This window comes from Salvia splendens, chromosome 1, assembly GCF_004379255.2.
Source record: "Salvia splendens isolate huo1 chromosome 1, SspV2, whole genome shotgun sequence".
In the NCBI taxonomy this organism is placed as follows: Eukaryota; Viridiplantae; Streptophyta; class Magnoliopsida; order Lamiales; family Lamiaceae; genus Salvia; species Salvia splendens.
Window position 1 is genome coordinate 40083690 of NC_056032.1, and position 15076 is coordinate 40098765.

General features: G+C 38.1%; 1 protein-coding gene across 1 annotated transcript; it reads left to right on the top strand.

Moving 5' to 3' along the window:
* Window positions 1-5611: 5611 nt before the first annotated feature.
* LOC121751390 lies at window positions 5612-12756 on the top strand. Its single transcript, XM_042146129.1, has 12 exons — window positions 5612-6176; window positions 6286-6438; window positions 6530-6628; window positions 6814-7025; window positions 7830-8023; window positions 8167-8272; window positions 8387-8706; window positions 9103-9495; window positions 10088-10169; window positions 10275-10349; window positions 10441-11838; window positions 12414-12756. The coding sequence occupies exons 2-12, from the start codon at window positions 6371-6373 to the stop codon at window positions 12500-12502; spliced, it is 3036 nt and encodes a 1011-aa protein (XP_042002063.1). The 5' UTR covers window positions 5612-6176; window positions 6286-6370; the 3' UTR covers window positions 12503-12756.
* Window positions 12757-15076: the final 2320 nt, after the last annotated feature.

Consider the following 15076-nt stretch of genomic DNA (forward strand, 5'->3'; position numbering starts at 1 on the left):
TACTAGTTAATTCGGGAAAGTGGTCCCCTCTGCATGTTTACGCTTTGTTTAGCCGTTTTAGGAAACCCGTTACCTGGTCAAGTAGTTTAGTTGTTGAATTCCCTTAGTTAACCTCATTCCTGTTACTCATGCATGCGTACGTACTTTTTCTGTTCCTTAGGTCCAGCAGACCACCTTTAATTTTCCCAAGTCTAGCAGATAAAAACATCTTAACCCATTAGTTGTGTGGCAGCAACCGACCCCTTCCAAGTCATCTAAACGCTTGCCTACCGCGTCCATCTCTGTGAGATCGATCCTTACTACCATGTACTAGCCAATAGTAAATGGGTTAAGGTTTTGATAGGAAGTGAGAGTATCCCAACGACACAGACAGATAAGTTTAGGGAGTTCCTAGGCCTAGCGGTTGAGTGAATCCTCTGCACCTGTTTGATCTGCACCTCACCCGCATAGCACACACATCTACATCTCATCTCTACTCTCCTTACCTATCGAATGGTGCCGTTGCCGGGGACTATGGTGTTATCTACTTAATTTTGTTTCTATGACACTGTAAATAGCTTTCAACTTTCTTTAAATTTCTGTTTTTTAATCCTTTTCTTTTGTTTGGGGCAGGGCATGTCTTAGTATCCAATACATGTACACGAGTTAGTGATTGAGATGGTCAGACCCAGTGCAAACAAGAAGAGCTCGACAATTATGAGAGGCTCGAGGAAGCCTATATGGTTCATGTAGTGCAGGGAGTTTTCTTCTTATTCTCAATTTTTGGGGTCAATGGTTTGCTCTTTTGAATTGGCCTTGGATATCATTAGAAGCTCCTTATCTAAATTCTTTTAGTTGATTTTGATTTATTGTAAATATTTCTTTTAAAGAAAATTCAAAAAGATTTTTAAAAATTAGAAAATTGCAAAAAGATTTTAACTTTTTGTAAATACTACCTTTTTGTTATGGTTATATCTTCAAGTTTCCCAAAAAACAAAAAAACATATGAAAAACTAAAACAACAAAACATGTTTGTATATATTTTGATTTAGTTTAGTTTGTTTTAGTGAGTTTTCTTAAAAAGAAAAAATCCTAAAATAGGGAGTATAATATAGTGTCTTTCTTGATTGCTTTTGCTAGCCTATACAACTATGAGTTGAACATTCTTGTATATAAACTTTTGAGCAAATGGTTGTTGGAAAAATAGGCTACACAAAGCATTCAAGTCTCTTGTAAATACTTTTTTTCCCTTTTCTGCCTTAGTTAGTTTTGGGGTTATTGAGAAAATATGCTTAATTGTGTGAGAATTTGCAAGGGAAAAAGAGTTTTTGGCAAAAACATATTCAAGTTTTGGGCTTATTCTTTTACCAAAATTTTGAATTTTCTCTTTGCAATATCAATTTTCCCCTTTAAACTTTAGAATTTATTTTCGTGTGCATTAATCATCGTCTCTTCACTATTTTACATAGTTATGTTTGGAGTGAGATGCAGAGAAGAAAGAGATGAAGAGCTGCTGGAGTAGATGAAATCAGCCACCTCAAGGGCGGATTTACCAAAGTAAATGGAGATGCGAGGGAAGAAGAGAATGCTGTCCACCCAAGGGTTTAATGAAGAAAATGCCTCCACACTTGTTGAGGATGGAGTGATGAAAATGGCTGCAACAACACAGCAGGCTGCCAACTCAAGGAAAAGAGGTTGAAATGCCCAATCCATGACATGCCCGAGAGCCAATAACATGCAAAAGATGCCCAGCGCACTCGGTGACCCCTTTCCCTTTCTTTTATTTTCTTTTTTGTCTATTGGTCTGTGTTGTGTTTTGAGTTTTCTTCTACACTAAGCCCCAACTTGCTGACGAGCAAGTAAGGCCTTAGTCCGAGGAGGGCCTTTGTGTTTTTGTGTTGTTTGCTTTGCGTGTATTTGCCTGGTTGTTCTAGTAGCAAGTCGAGCATGCCCTAAGTGTACCTACCTGATTCTCCCTACCTTCAAAGATGAATAATTTATGCTTTTGTTTGGTGAGTTCAGTTTTAATTACATGATTCTAGTTAAGTGATTTAAGAACGATGGAATATTGAATTTGAGTTGGATGGATGCCACATAATGTGAGATTTGAGCCTTGTTGATAAACACTCTCTAAATTATTTTGAGTGACTTCGTTGTGGTCAATATTTGAAGGTTATAGAGGACATTTAGGATAGCCACTTTGAGCCTTATTTTCTTTGATGATCTACCTTGGTACCTTATTCCTAGTGAGCCCTTTTGAAGCTTGAGACCTATTCTTTCATGAGTCAGAAAATTTCCAACCTAAGCTTCATTTTAGACTTCATTTTTGGCCCCCATCAGCATATCTTTTTGCACTTGCTAGAATCCATCTTGTACACATGTTTATGATACAAGTTAAATGCATTGTTTCGAGCTTATGAAACAAAAGTGGAGACTCAGTGAAAGAAAACGCAAAAGGTAAGTACCAATGCAAAGGAAAAAAATGTAACTGACTGAAGAATAAAAAAAAAGGAGTAGAATGAAGAAAAGAGAATGAGAAGGAAAGAATGAAGAAGAGAGAATGAAAGGAAAAGAAAGTGAAGCTTGGAAGTGAAAGAGGCAATAGTCAAATGCCCGTGCAAAGTTAGAAAAATAGAGAAACTGAAAAAGAAAAAAAGAGAAAAAGAAATTGAATGAAGAATGAGAAAAAAAAGGAGCAGAATGAAGAAGAGAGAATGAGAACCAAACAAGGTGAAGCTGGAAAGTGAAAAGCAATAGTGAAGTTTCTGTGCAAGAAAAAAAATACAGTAACTGAATAAGAAAAGAAAAGAAAAAGAAACAAGAAGAGGAATGAAAAGATAAAGCAGAATGAAGAAAGAAAATTAGAAGAGAAGAAAAGAAAGAATGTGAGAAGCCTAAGAGGATGGAGATAGAAGATGAAGACATTAAGCTGACACCCCGCACTTAATAATGCATGCAATGCATTATTTATTTTATCTGAAACACATTGTAAGTGCATGATGGTTTTTGGTAAGTGCAGCTTCTAATTTGCAAATGCATGATGTGATTTTCATTTCTTAAAGCTTAGGACCCCTAGGCTCTTACCTACATATCTATTAACCCCTGAGTCCCATTGTGTCCAAAATGAAGTTCCTATTGAGCTGCAAGGTTTGACCACATCTTATTGAGATGAAGTGTTATTCTTTTATTGAGTGAAAATTCCAAAATGAGAGTTGTAAGATGAGTGAACCAGAACACCCAACTCAAGTTTAATTGTCTTGACTTTTTTGATAATTGGAGTCATGTGTTGAGATTGAATGAATTTTTTTTGGATCTTAGGATTGTGGGAGAGTCTAGAAGATGACCTAGCTCAAGAAAGGAGCCGCCACACATTAGAGAAAAAGGAGGGCAGATTCAGGAGGGAACCCACGCAGAATTCACATTATCTCACACTACAATGGAGATGATTTTCTTAGACAATGGTTGAAGATTCATTTCACGCTGCTACTGTTTGCATCGGATTTTTGCTGCAATTCAGAAACTAAGGGAAGAAGACACTCATTTTGTTGCTTTATTTTACTTCCTTGTTCGACTACTACTATCTGTTATTTCTCGGAATTTCAGCTATGATGTTATCTTAGTGCAGATTTAGTTTTCCATTTAGCTTTGTTTCCTGCAACTTTCAAACTATTCTTCCAGATTGCATAATGGTGTTTAGACAATTCATAGCTACTGTTCCATTAGTTCTCTTGTTTGCAAAGTTAAATTAGTTCAGTTTCTTTTCGAATTGAGTAGTTCCGTCTGATTTCCATTTTTCTTTCCAGTCAATGAGTTTTGTTTGAGTTCTTGCTGTCATATGGCTATTTCCTTCTCTCATTCCAATTGCAAGTTGATTAATAGCATTTCATTTGATAGAAGGTTTCTTTTAATTTCATGAATGCATTAGTTTGCTTTAAAACTCAAGTTTAGTGATTCTTGACTTGGGTAGTATATCATAGAAACGATCTCGAGTAGGTCCCTAGTCTCTGTGGTTCAACTCTGCTCTTGCCGCTATACTTTGTAATATTAGTTGTAAAAGTGGGAAAATTATAAATCTTGTTGAAGTAGGGACACATGCACACGACACACGTGCAAAAACCCTCTCTTCAGTCCACTACAAAAAAAGTGCTAGATAGTGACCGAAATTAGTCACGGCAGCTGCTAGCTCACCAACTAGAGACGGAAAAATAAATTAAAAGCATTAGTCACTAAATAATGACATAATATTCCGTCAGTAAATCGAAGCAGTCGCCTATGTTTTCGGCATTGGATGGATTAATAGTTGTAGAGACGGACAAATCCGTCACTAATATTTTTTATTGACAAGTTTTTTAATGACGGATCTGCCGAAACTTACCATGCCACTAATCTGTTAAGTGAAGAAATTTCACTGATTAGTGACAGATAATTCCGTCACTAAATAGCGAGTTTTTTGTAGTGGTCATTTCGCTTGGACTGTCCTTGGATGGCCTTTTGTGAATGGGGTGCGAGGGGTCGCAAATGGTAAGGCGCAATCGGCTGAAATGATCATCGTTGGAGCGAGGCACATGTTTGTGGTGTGAATGAATACTCCATCTGTCCCATTAAAAATGAAACGTTTTCATTTTTGGATTATTCCATTAAAAATGAAACGTTTCCTAAAATGGAAATATCTCTATTTTACTTTTTCATATCTCTTACTTTATTATCTGTTTATTAACTCACAAAACAATACTTTATAAAAACCCTTGCCGATTCCCAAATGTTACATACTCCATTTAATAGGACGGAGGGAGTATATGGCAGTATGGATTTGAGTGAAGCATGAAATGTGATGTGAATAGATATAATGGCAGGCGCCGGTAGAAATGTGAAAAAAGTAAAACATAAACTAAATTCAATTGAGTCAAGATATTGAGATAATGTGTTTGTAACATTTATCGAGTATTCGATTGTGACCCCAATCTCAATATTTATGGGTAGTGGATATTTGATACACGAAGTGTATTGAGTTTAAGAGGGTATTAATTAACTCATACTCCCGCTCCATGTAACTCAAATTGGATTATGTGATTTAATGGGATGAAGATAATTGTTTAAAAATAATATGTTTGGTTTAGATAATCTCATACTATCTCCTTCTCTTAAAATAGAAATTATTTCTATTTTGGACTGTTTCTTAAAAGTAGAATTTTTTAAAACTTTTTATTTTAGGACATGGACCTTTCAATTCATTAATACTATTTTCACTATTTTTTTCTCTCTTATTTTATTCGTTATTCTCCTCATCTATCTTATTTTACCAATTATTCTTTATTACTTTACTCATTATGTATTAAAATCGTATCGTTTTAAATGTTAAAGAGAGATGTATTATAATTCAAATTTGAGTATGCGATATTATGAGGCTAAAGCTCAATGATTGAATGTTATACTATGTCGTCAACTATTGATTTGTGTGTAAAGTTGAATTTGACACTTCCATAAAAAAAACACATCCGAAAATAAAATTATTAGTGAGTTAAATCGTAAGGTTATATCTACCCTCATCTCCAAAGAATTTTAGAACACAAGTCTGTGAGTTGAGAAAATGCTTAATCATTCAATTGTTTGTATAGAATTCACCATTTATCCTAACACATTCCTAGATTTTTCCTGTCTATTTTGATGCCTCAATTTACCGCTCGCAAAAGCCGCAGTATAACACACGTACCAACCGGAAAACCATAGCCACGCCATCCACCACTGAAGCTAGCGCGTGCTGTTACTCTTAAACACAGCGCGTAAAGAATTCTCTAATTTCCGGTGCTCTGCTATGGCGTTTCAAATATGTGGAATTTCTTTCTCCCTTATTTCTTTTTTTAAGAACAAAAAATACAGATATACGCGCACCCACGTATATTATACACATATGAGATGGTTGATCGGAGAATAGGAAAACAAATTTGCTAGGATTTTAAACCCTAACCTTTTTCCAATTTTCGTTTCTATTTCTCGATCCATGTTCGGACAGAGATATTTTTGCTAAATTAGGCGGTAGAGGAAGCGAAGGGTGCAACATTTCTAGACGGATTTCGAATCGGGGCAAACGAGTGCTTAATTTCTGTTTTTTAGCATTGGATTTTGGTGGATTAGGGCATGGATTTTGATTGAGCTGGATCAATCAACTGGATTTTAGCTCGAATGTTGGATTGACTTGGGTACGTCTTGGACCAGTTCAATGAATTGGGAGAGTTAGACTTTGGGAATATTTAAAATTGGTGTGTTTGATTTGAGTTATTTGTTCTGTTTGGTGCATGGTTAAATCAGGTTGCAGCGAGGTGGAGAAATTTGTACGATTTAGAGAGCGGTGTTTGCTTTTGGGGGGAAGTTAGATTTCATTAGGAGCTGCAGAATGAGCTCACAAGATGAAGATAGAAGGTCCTTGGACAAGGATTCTGAAACTAATGACCATATTTCAACGTAATCTCTTGTTAAACAAGTTTGTTTATCTTCATTTAATTGATACGGCTTTATTGTTAGATGAAGAAAAGTGTTGTTATGTTGATTTTAGGAAGCCGAAAATATCTTATTCAAGAGAGTTTCTACTGTCGATAAGCAATTCGGATATCTGCAAGAAGTTGCCTAGCGGGTTTGAGGAATCACTGTCAAGGTAATTGGTGCTCGATTGATAATGTTATACAGGATGCCTTCCGAAGATGTTATTGTGATATCAGCTGTGTTGTTTTTGTTTCCAGGAAGTTTATTGAGCTGCTTTCTTGGCATCTTCTAACACTTCGATATATTTAGAAGTGTCCTACAATTTTTTAGTATGCTCACCTCCTGTTTTTTCGACAGTGAATTGGAAGAAGGACTGCTGAGATTGCCGGATCAAACAAGAATTCCTGGGGGCTTGCCGTACCAAGGTTTTAGAAGAAATGAGTATTCCTCATCACCTCCTACTCGGGGGGATTCTGGTACCTACTCTAGAGGCATTTATGGGAAATGGGATACCCGTTCTTCTGCCCGGAGTGATCGAGACAGTGATTCTCAGTCCGACAAGGACTCAGGTTATCTTTAACATTCTTCTGTAGGCTTGGCACATGTATTATATTTGTAGGACGATCTAGTTGAAGTGAATTATTTTAGAAATCCAAATCTCTGTTAGCTGATTCACTTTTTCTCCTTTTAGTCAGAGCAGTAACTTCTCTATAGCTTGTCCTTGTGTAATTGATCTGCTGTTCTTACCTTACAATGGCAATAATGTCTAAGATTAATGACGAGTCAAGTCTTCTGCCTTAAATGATTCAAAAAGCTAAATAAGGAGTAAACACTGTTATGAAATTCTAAATTTACATTAACTAGTAATGCATATTCATTCTGTTTGGTTGGACTTTTGACAGAGGGTGAGTTTTATATTCTCTCTCCCCCCCCCCCCACACACACCTTCGTATGAGTTGCATTCAAAGAAGGGAGCACCTAATGAGCTAACATGTGGGGACTGGGACCACACCAGTCTCAACAAATTTTCTTGGACCCTTTTTATCTTTATTTTCATAGTTCTGCTGGAATTTTGAACTCATTCCCTGCTGAGAAAATAATACTATTATTTTGATATTGTCTCTGATCTTTATGTATTAGCACGCACTTGGGACAACTGTGTTATGTTAAGTAAGATATACCAAGTTTCTGTATAGTGCCTGGCTTCCTTCAGACTATTTTGGGAACTAAATCTTCTGGAATCCCTGATGTTTGTACTGCTTTTGTATCTTTATAACTCTTATAACTCTTGTCTCAATTATGCTTCTGCTTGTCCCTAGCACCCCACCCCCGACTACCATTTGATTTGATTTGATATTCAATCTCTACTGTAGATTCTGGAAGGCGTTTCGGAAATCAATCTCGACGTTCATGGCAGACCCCTGAGCATGATGGGCTTCTTGGGAGTGGTTCATTTCCAAGACCATCTGGATATGCTTCTGGGATCTCTGTTGCTAAGGTGCGACCAAATGAGCAAAATCAACTAAGCAGAAGCAATGAACCATATCATCCTCCACGTCCTTACAAGGTTAACCGAACAACGTAGATCATAATGAAGTTCTTTTAGCCCAGTATCGTTTTAATTTGAAAAAAAATATAGTACTCAGTCCACATGCGGTAATATGAAATGCATGAAATCACTGAAAAAATTCATTATGCAACTATATTCAGGCAGTACCTCATTCAAGAAAGGATACCGACGCCTTCAATGATGAGACTTTTGGCTCAATCGAGTCTACTAATGAAGATCGAGCAGAGCAGGAGAGAAGGAGAAGAGGTATTCACTCATTCTCATTGAAGTTGTTTTTGTGTCCTATTTCCTAATACTCCTAGTTATTCCAAACTCTTTGTTCCTTATTGCTGCTATATCTTTAATGTAACTTCTTTTCAGCCTCTTTTGAGATGATGAGAAAGGAACAGCACAAGGTTCTACAGGAGAAACAAAATTCTAATTCAGGGAAAAGCAAAGTTGGTGATGTCTTGAGCCTATGTGAAGGCTTGGTAGATAGCAAAGAGGAAAAGGGGATTTTTGTCAGGACTAATGAATTACAGGTTTCTGCTGCAATTCCTGCCTTAAGCAATGACTTAGAAAAACCATCTTTATCCTCACTAGCTCCTGCTCCAAGACCGCTTGTTCCACCAGGTTTTAAAACCAATCCCCTAGAAAAAAGCTCGGGCTTGAAATCGTTGATTCTACCTTCTCTGTCAGAGGTACGCGACCTTCATTTTTACTTTTTTTTTTGGCGTAGAATGTATTTGGTTATAGATGCATGTATGCTTTGTAACCTAGGAACAACCGACTTGCATCGACTGAATGCAGCACTTTCTGATTTAGAAAATTCTCAAACACCTTGAGAGAAGCTGTTTTCAAGAACAGTAGACTCGCATATGATTGTTCGTAAGACTTACGTTACACACTGTAATTCTTTTGCTCTATTTCAGAATTGAAATCAGAGGATCTTTGAAAATTATCTGTCTTCAGCTCTTGCTGATGACTTCACTTTTCCTGAAATCTCATTTTACGTTGTAGTCGATTGCTACATTAGCATCCCTTTGCAAATGTACCTTCAATTGTTCAAATTACTAATATATTTTAAACTTTTACAGGTGGTGAAACCTGTAACAAATGAGAGCACCACACATGCTGACCCCATCCTCACTCAAAATGCTAATCATGGTTTAGAGAGTCTGCTCTCTGAAGGAATCAGTCTACTTGGCAGGCAGCCCACAGAGAAGACACAGCACACACTCCTGACGACTAAGGGGGAACATGTTAACATACATGTTAGTTTAGATGGGCCTAAGCAATCTATCATAGAAGATCAATTATTCCACATTTCCAGTCCCTTACAGACTCATGGAACACTGGATGGTCCCGATTTTAGATTGGAGGATAAAACTGTTGGTGGTTCTAGCAGAAGTCATCCAGAATCAATATTAGAAAAGATTTTTGGTAGCACATTATCTTTGAAAAATGATGGCCACCCCAATTCAGTTGAGGTAATTTAAGTTTAAATACATTCATTTTCAACTTGTGCTGCTCCGAGCCCTTGCTCTATGTGAGTGTGATTCTTCCTTGCCAATGTGGCAGTTATTTAATCAGTCTTCCCAGTTACACTAGTCTCATTTAGACTTGAAATTATCTTCTTATAACTTGATTGAAGATTTTATGTGATGGTGTTAATTTAGTTCATTTTAATTGATAAAGACGGCTGTCAGTTGTCCAATCATATGTGTAGTATTTACCAGATTTGTCAATTTCACTGCTCAATGTGGGCCTGGAATCTTGCACCAGATTATTTGTTTTTTTAAAAGATAATGACTAGATTTTTATAATTCAGTATGAGTTCTGAAATCCAAAATGACTCTTTATAAGAGACACTTTGTTAATATGGTATCCTGTCTATCTGAAGTAATCTCATCAACATATTTAGGGTCCATGGGTATTACTGATTATGTTCAAGTATCCAAATCACATATGCCTCCTGCTGTTCTTCTTGTGCTTCCATTTATTAGTCAGCCTTTCCACATCATTTTCCTTCTGATGAATTGTATTGATTGCTGCCATCTCATCAGTTTTGTTCTTATATAGCTTCACAATAATAAACCTGATGATACATGGAGCCCAAAGTGCGCCCACTCGTCAAAGTTTGCTCAATGGTTTTCTGAGGAAGGTAACAATATGTGCTATACATTGAATGGTAGCAAAAGTTCTCAGTTTTTTTTATACTCCATTATTTATTTTATTTTGGCTCTAAATTTTCAAGCACATTTTACAGAAGCAAAGGCTGCTGCTGATGTCCCATCTGCAGGGCAAAACAATTTGCTGTCATTAATAGTCGGCAGTGACAAAGGCAAGTATAACTTTATGCTTTAGGAGCAACTAACATGATTTCTCCTTTTTAGTACAAAAAAAATCTAATATGCTGAAGCTTGACATTTCAGCCGCAGCTAATGGGATATCTGATCAAGCTTGTAGTAACAACAAAGAGGATGCTGTTCCAGCTGTTCTTACATGTGAAGACCTTGAACAGTCTATCTTGTCAGAGTATGGTGCAAAGCCTACCAAAATGCAGCCACATGAGAAAAGCTGGACTGCTACTGAAGGACTTATTGCACAATCAAGTGGACATGCTGATAATCATGCATCTCTGCACCTGCTCTCAATGTTGCAAAAGAGTTCAGACCAGACTAATACGATGGTAACCCCCGTTAATATCAATTTGGCCGATAACCAAGTACTTTCTCAGGAACATGATAGGACCACAGTGGTGAATAAACCTAAAGAGGAAGAAAATGGTAATTTGGGGAAGACACTCACTCTGGAAGCTCTCTTTGGAACTGCTTTCATGAAAGAGCTAGAGTCGGTTGGAGCCCCTGTTTCTGCGCAAAGAGGTTCTACTGGCGCTGCTCAAGTTGATACCCCAGAGCCTCATGCGTTTCCTTTCCCAGCCGGTGACAATGATATTTCTTCATCAACAGTTGAAAATTCAGGACTTCAGAGACCAAATCATGACTATAATGTCTCTTCAAACCATAGACAGATTGCGAAATTGGGTGGGGCTGATAACTGGCTTGGCATCGGTGATTCTTCAGTTGGAATCTCTTCACCGAAGCGGCAAACTGAATCATTCAATAAACTTGGTGGATTTGAAAGGAATGCTGGGTATCAATTGCCTGAAGAAGAAAACTTGATTTCTGCAGGTGATACTCGCGATCCCAGGTTGCTCCCAACATTGCCAGGCGGTAATTTAATTAACAGTGTAAATAGCTCTTCAAGTATGCCTATCAACATAGCCGAGAAACTGGCAGTTTTTGGTGGTATTACTAAAGATAAGCATAGCATGGGAGGTTCAGAAGGCATGCCCTTTCCACACGACTTGTTTGAACAGAGGGGACCTGATATTTCCTATTCTAATCTCCAGTTGCAGCAGCAATCATCTCAACATTTTCAGCCTCCACAAATTGCCCAAGGAAGGTCAATGTATAACCACTTGGAATCACATCCTGCTCACATGAGCTCCCACCTGAAGTTCATGAGTCCAGAGTGCGCTTTTGGTCACAATTCTCCGGTCAATCACCAACTCTCTTCGCCTATGATACGACCGTCTTTCCATCACAGCCCCAATGTTAGGGTTTCTGGATTTGACGCTCCTCCTCCGCAGCGCCCAATGTTGCATCAGATGCAAATGTCAGGCAACCATCCTCAGTTTGCGAGGGGTGGTCCAGTCCCCCATCATGGCAACCAACCAACCGGTTTTGTCCAGGAAATGAATCAAATGCAAGGTCATCCTTTTGGGCCCTGCTTACCAAACATGGGAGGCAGTGGATTGCCGATGCCAGGTAAAAACTGTTTAAGTTAACCTTGTTTATAGATTTACCATATATATCTACTGACACCCCTTCATGGTATATGCAAGTGCAACAATCCCATAAATTAGTTGTTTTCTGTGTCCACTTTATTGAGATATTCACTCTATTATCATGATTAATATTTTAATATTAATTAGCTGAGAGAAATTTAAAGGGTAATTAAACTATTCATACAGAATGTTTCATGTTAGTACAAAATTTGACGCTGGCATACACCCGATGACGGAATGTATCAAAATGAAACCGAATGAAACGTTTTGTATTAATAATGCCAATTTGAAACTTTTTGTACCAATATGAAATAATGATGAAACTTTTTGTATCAAGATGAAACTTTTTGTATCTTCCAAAGTTTTTTAAGTTTCTAATTCTTACGACAGAGTCCTTGGGTCGTTTTTAACTTGACTTAAATGTTGTTGTGCTTGCTGTTGCATGTAGTTTTGCTGTAGGAATGAATTTATCTAACTTGGTAATCTGAGATGAGTATATTTTGAGTCGGGGCGATATTTATGCAGTTGGTTGTGATTGAATATTGAATTGTGTAGGTGGCACCCCTCCGGATGCTTTCCAGAGGCTGGTTGAAATGGAGCTCCGAGCAAATTCAAAAGCAGATTCACCATTTTGGCCATCCTAGTCACAACCAAGGAATATAGAGTCATGAGCTAGACCTGGAGTCCAGATACCGATAGTCAGGTGCAGTTACACGTGGAAGAAAATGCTGTCTCGTTTCTGTGAAAAGATCAAGCATACCTCCCAGTGACTTGGTCTTGGGAATGTAGAGCTTTGCTTCACTGTAATTTCAGGATCTCAATTAGATTGTGGGAGAACCATCATGTAAATGGCTTGTTTCCTGACTCGGCTATGGATACATGCATGCTCGTTTCAACACTTTTACTCTCTCTCTCTCTCTGTGGTTTACTTTCCTTATTATGTGACACTCTGTGCGCTAATGCTGTTCAAATTAGGCCATATTTTAGAGGGCACCACAAATTTTGCTCAATCTCAGTAATTATAAATTTATCTCCCAGTTTTACCAAAATATCACCATCTTTCTCCTCACCTTTTCCCTGAGTGGCTTTTCACACTCACTAGTAAGTCGATTCGAATTCGAACCAACAGTACATTTTATACATTCCCATTATGCTCACTGATATTTTTATTTTTTAATAAAGTTAAATTGGCCCAATTAATATTTGCTACTAAAAATAAAAATCACGGAATAATCAATCATTATGAAAATTACTTTAGTCGAGTCGATGATTTCAAGCATCAGTAAGGGTGTCCACAATGGTGGACCTTGAAGGCCACCAAATGTTGCCCGACCACCATTCGTGGCTCTCATGTGGCCCTCCGCAATGGTAAATTAACAAAATTAACAAGGGCCACCTTCTATAAAAAAAAATTAATTTGTTTTCTTTTTTTATTGTTATTTTTAATTTAACTATGTTAAATTTTAGTAGACTAATAATTTGGGAAATAAACATAATTTAATAAAGTTACGAATTAGAGTCAAATTTTCGTCGTACTATTGACTGGCCCCGGAATTGGGGCGATTACGGACTCCACATCTGATTGGGGAAGTTGTCGTATCCTGAGTCTCCGTACCCCGGGGAATCACCATCTCCACCTTGCATTTTTTGTAGGGATTGGAACTGTAATGAAGGGATTGGAAGTATAGAAAGAAGTGAAAAAATGGAAATGGAAGTTCATATTTATAAAAAAAATTTTGAAATTAAAAAAAATATATATATTCGGCGGCTCAGCCGCTAAATGCGGCCCGCTGCAGTGGAGGGCCAGGGCCGCGGCCGCGGCTCGCCCTCAGCTCTCGGCCCTGCGCCCCGCCTCTCGGCTCTCTGCAATGGGGGGCCGCACACCTAGCCGCTGGCCGCAGCTCCCCCATTGTGGACATTCTAAAAGCTCATAATTTAGATGTGGCTGTATTGAAGTAGTGAACAATAGTTAATACACAGTGTTAAAAAGTCCTAAGATCTGATTAAAATTCCCATAGTTTTTTGTCGTCATTTATTAACATAATAGTACTGTATTAAAGAGTTGTTAATGCATGAAATCCAAAGTTTTGGATTCTTAAAATTTCTATCTATCCGAGAAAAGAGAAGCAAGTTTGGATCACATGGCAGCAGAGAAATTCAGTGGGATTGTTAAGGACCTAAATCCCTAACGTTCGGTAGAACGGAGAATAACTATGACGAGATAAATCCGGCGCCCGTGAGGGTCGGCGGAGGAAGAATCTGGGTGGCTGTGCGCGGGTTCTAACCCGTCGGGCAGCGACTGCAGATCAGTCCCGGCTGTGCGCGGTGAGATTCCGTCGGGCAGCAGGTGGCGTAAGGATTAAGGATTCAACGTATTATGCAAAGGACTTGGCCAAAATAATATATTCATTCATTGATTGCATAAAATGATAACAAGCTCTCCTATTTATAATACTAGAATACTACTAACCTAACTTATTGAATAAGAAAACAAAGATATGGAAAAGATTTGAGGAATAAAAGATAACTAAATAATTGTGATTTCCTAAGATAGAGGATCGTATCAACTCCCCCATAGTTAAAATTTGCCTTGTCCTCAAGGTGGAAACCACGAAGTAACGACGAGAGTTGACAGCAAAAGCGTTGGCGAGGCTTCGCCTCCTAGATCAAACACACACCGAGCAGCTGAGCGTGTCCCTTCATCACCTCCATAAAAAATCAACGAAGGCAGACTGATGTGGTCATCCAAATTCAATGCTAAAATGGAAAACTCTGCCACACGTCCCTGAATGATCAAACAGGGCTTGTTATTTCGTGGAGGAATCAACCTTGCATCTGCGTCGAGCGATGGTAATCGAGGATTCATGCTTGTAATATCAGTGACATTCAAATCCCCACTAAATTCCGGAGCAGTATTGAAGACAACATGGTTTGCAGGCATGAGTAGCTCTATGCGAAAGGTCCCCATGGCAAACAAGCACTTTATTACTTCTTCATGCGGAAGCTCTTTCTTGCTATCACGTAGATCCGGTTTTGCTATCTGCAGAGCAAGAAATTCTTCTTTTTGATTGCTGAGACTGACACATACACCAGGATCGAATGCGCGCACGGTGATCATTTCGATCATCTTAAGTATGTCACTATCTTTATCGTCTTTACTCTCAACTAAACCCTTCGGTCCCATCCCATTTTCTTTCCATTTATCTTCAACAATGTTC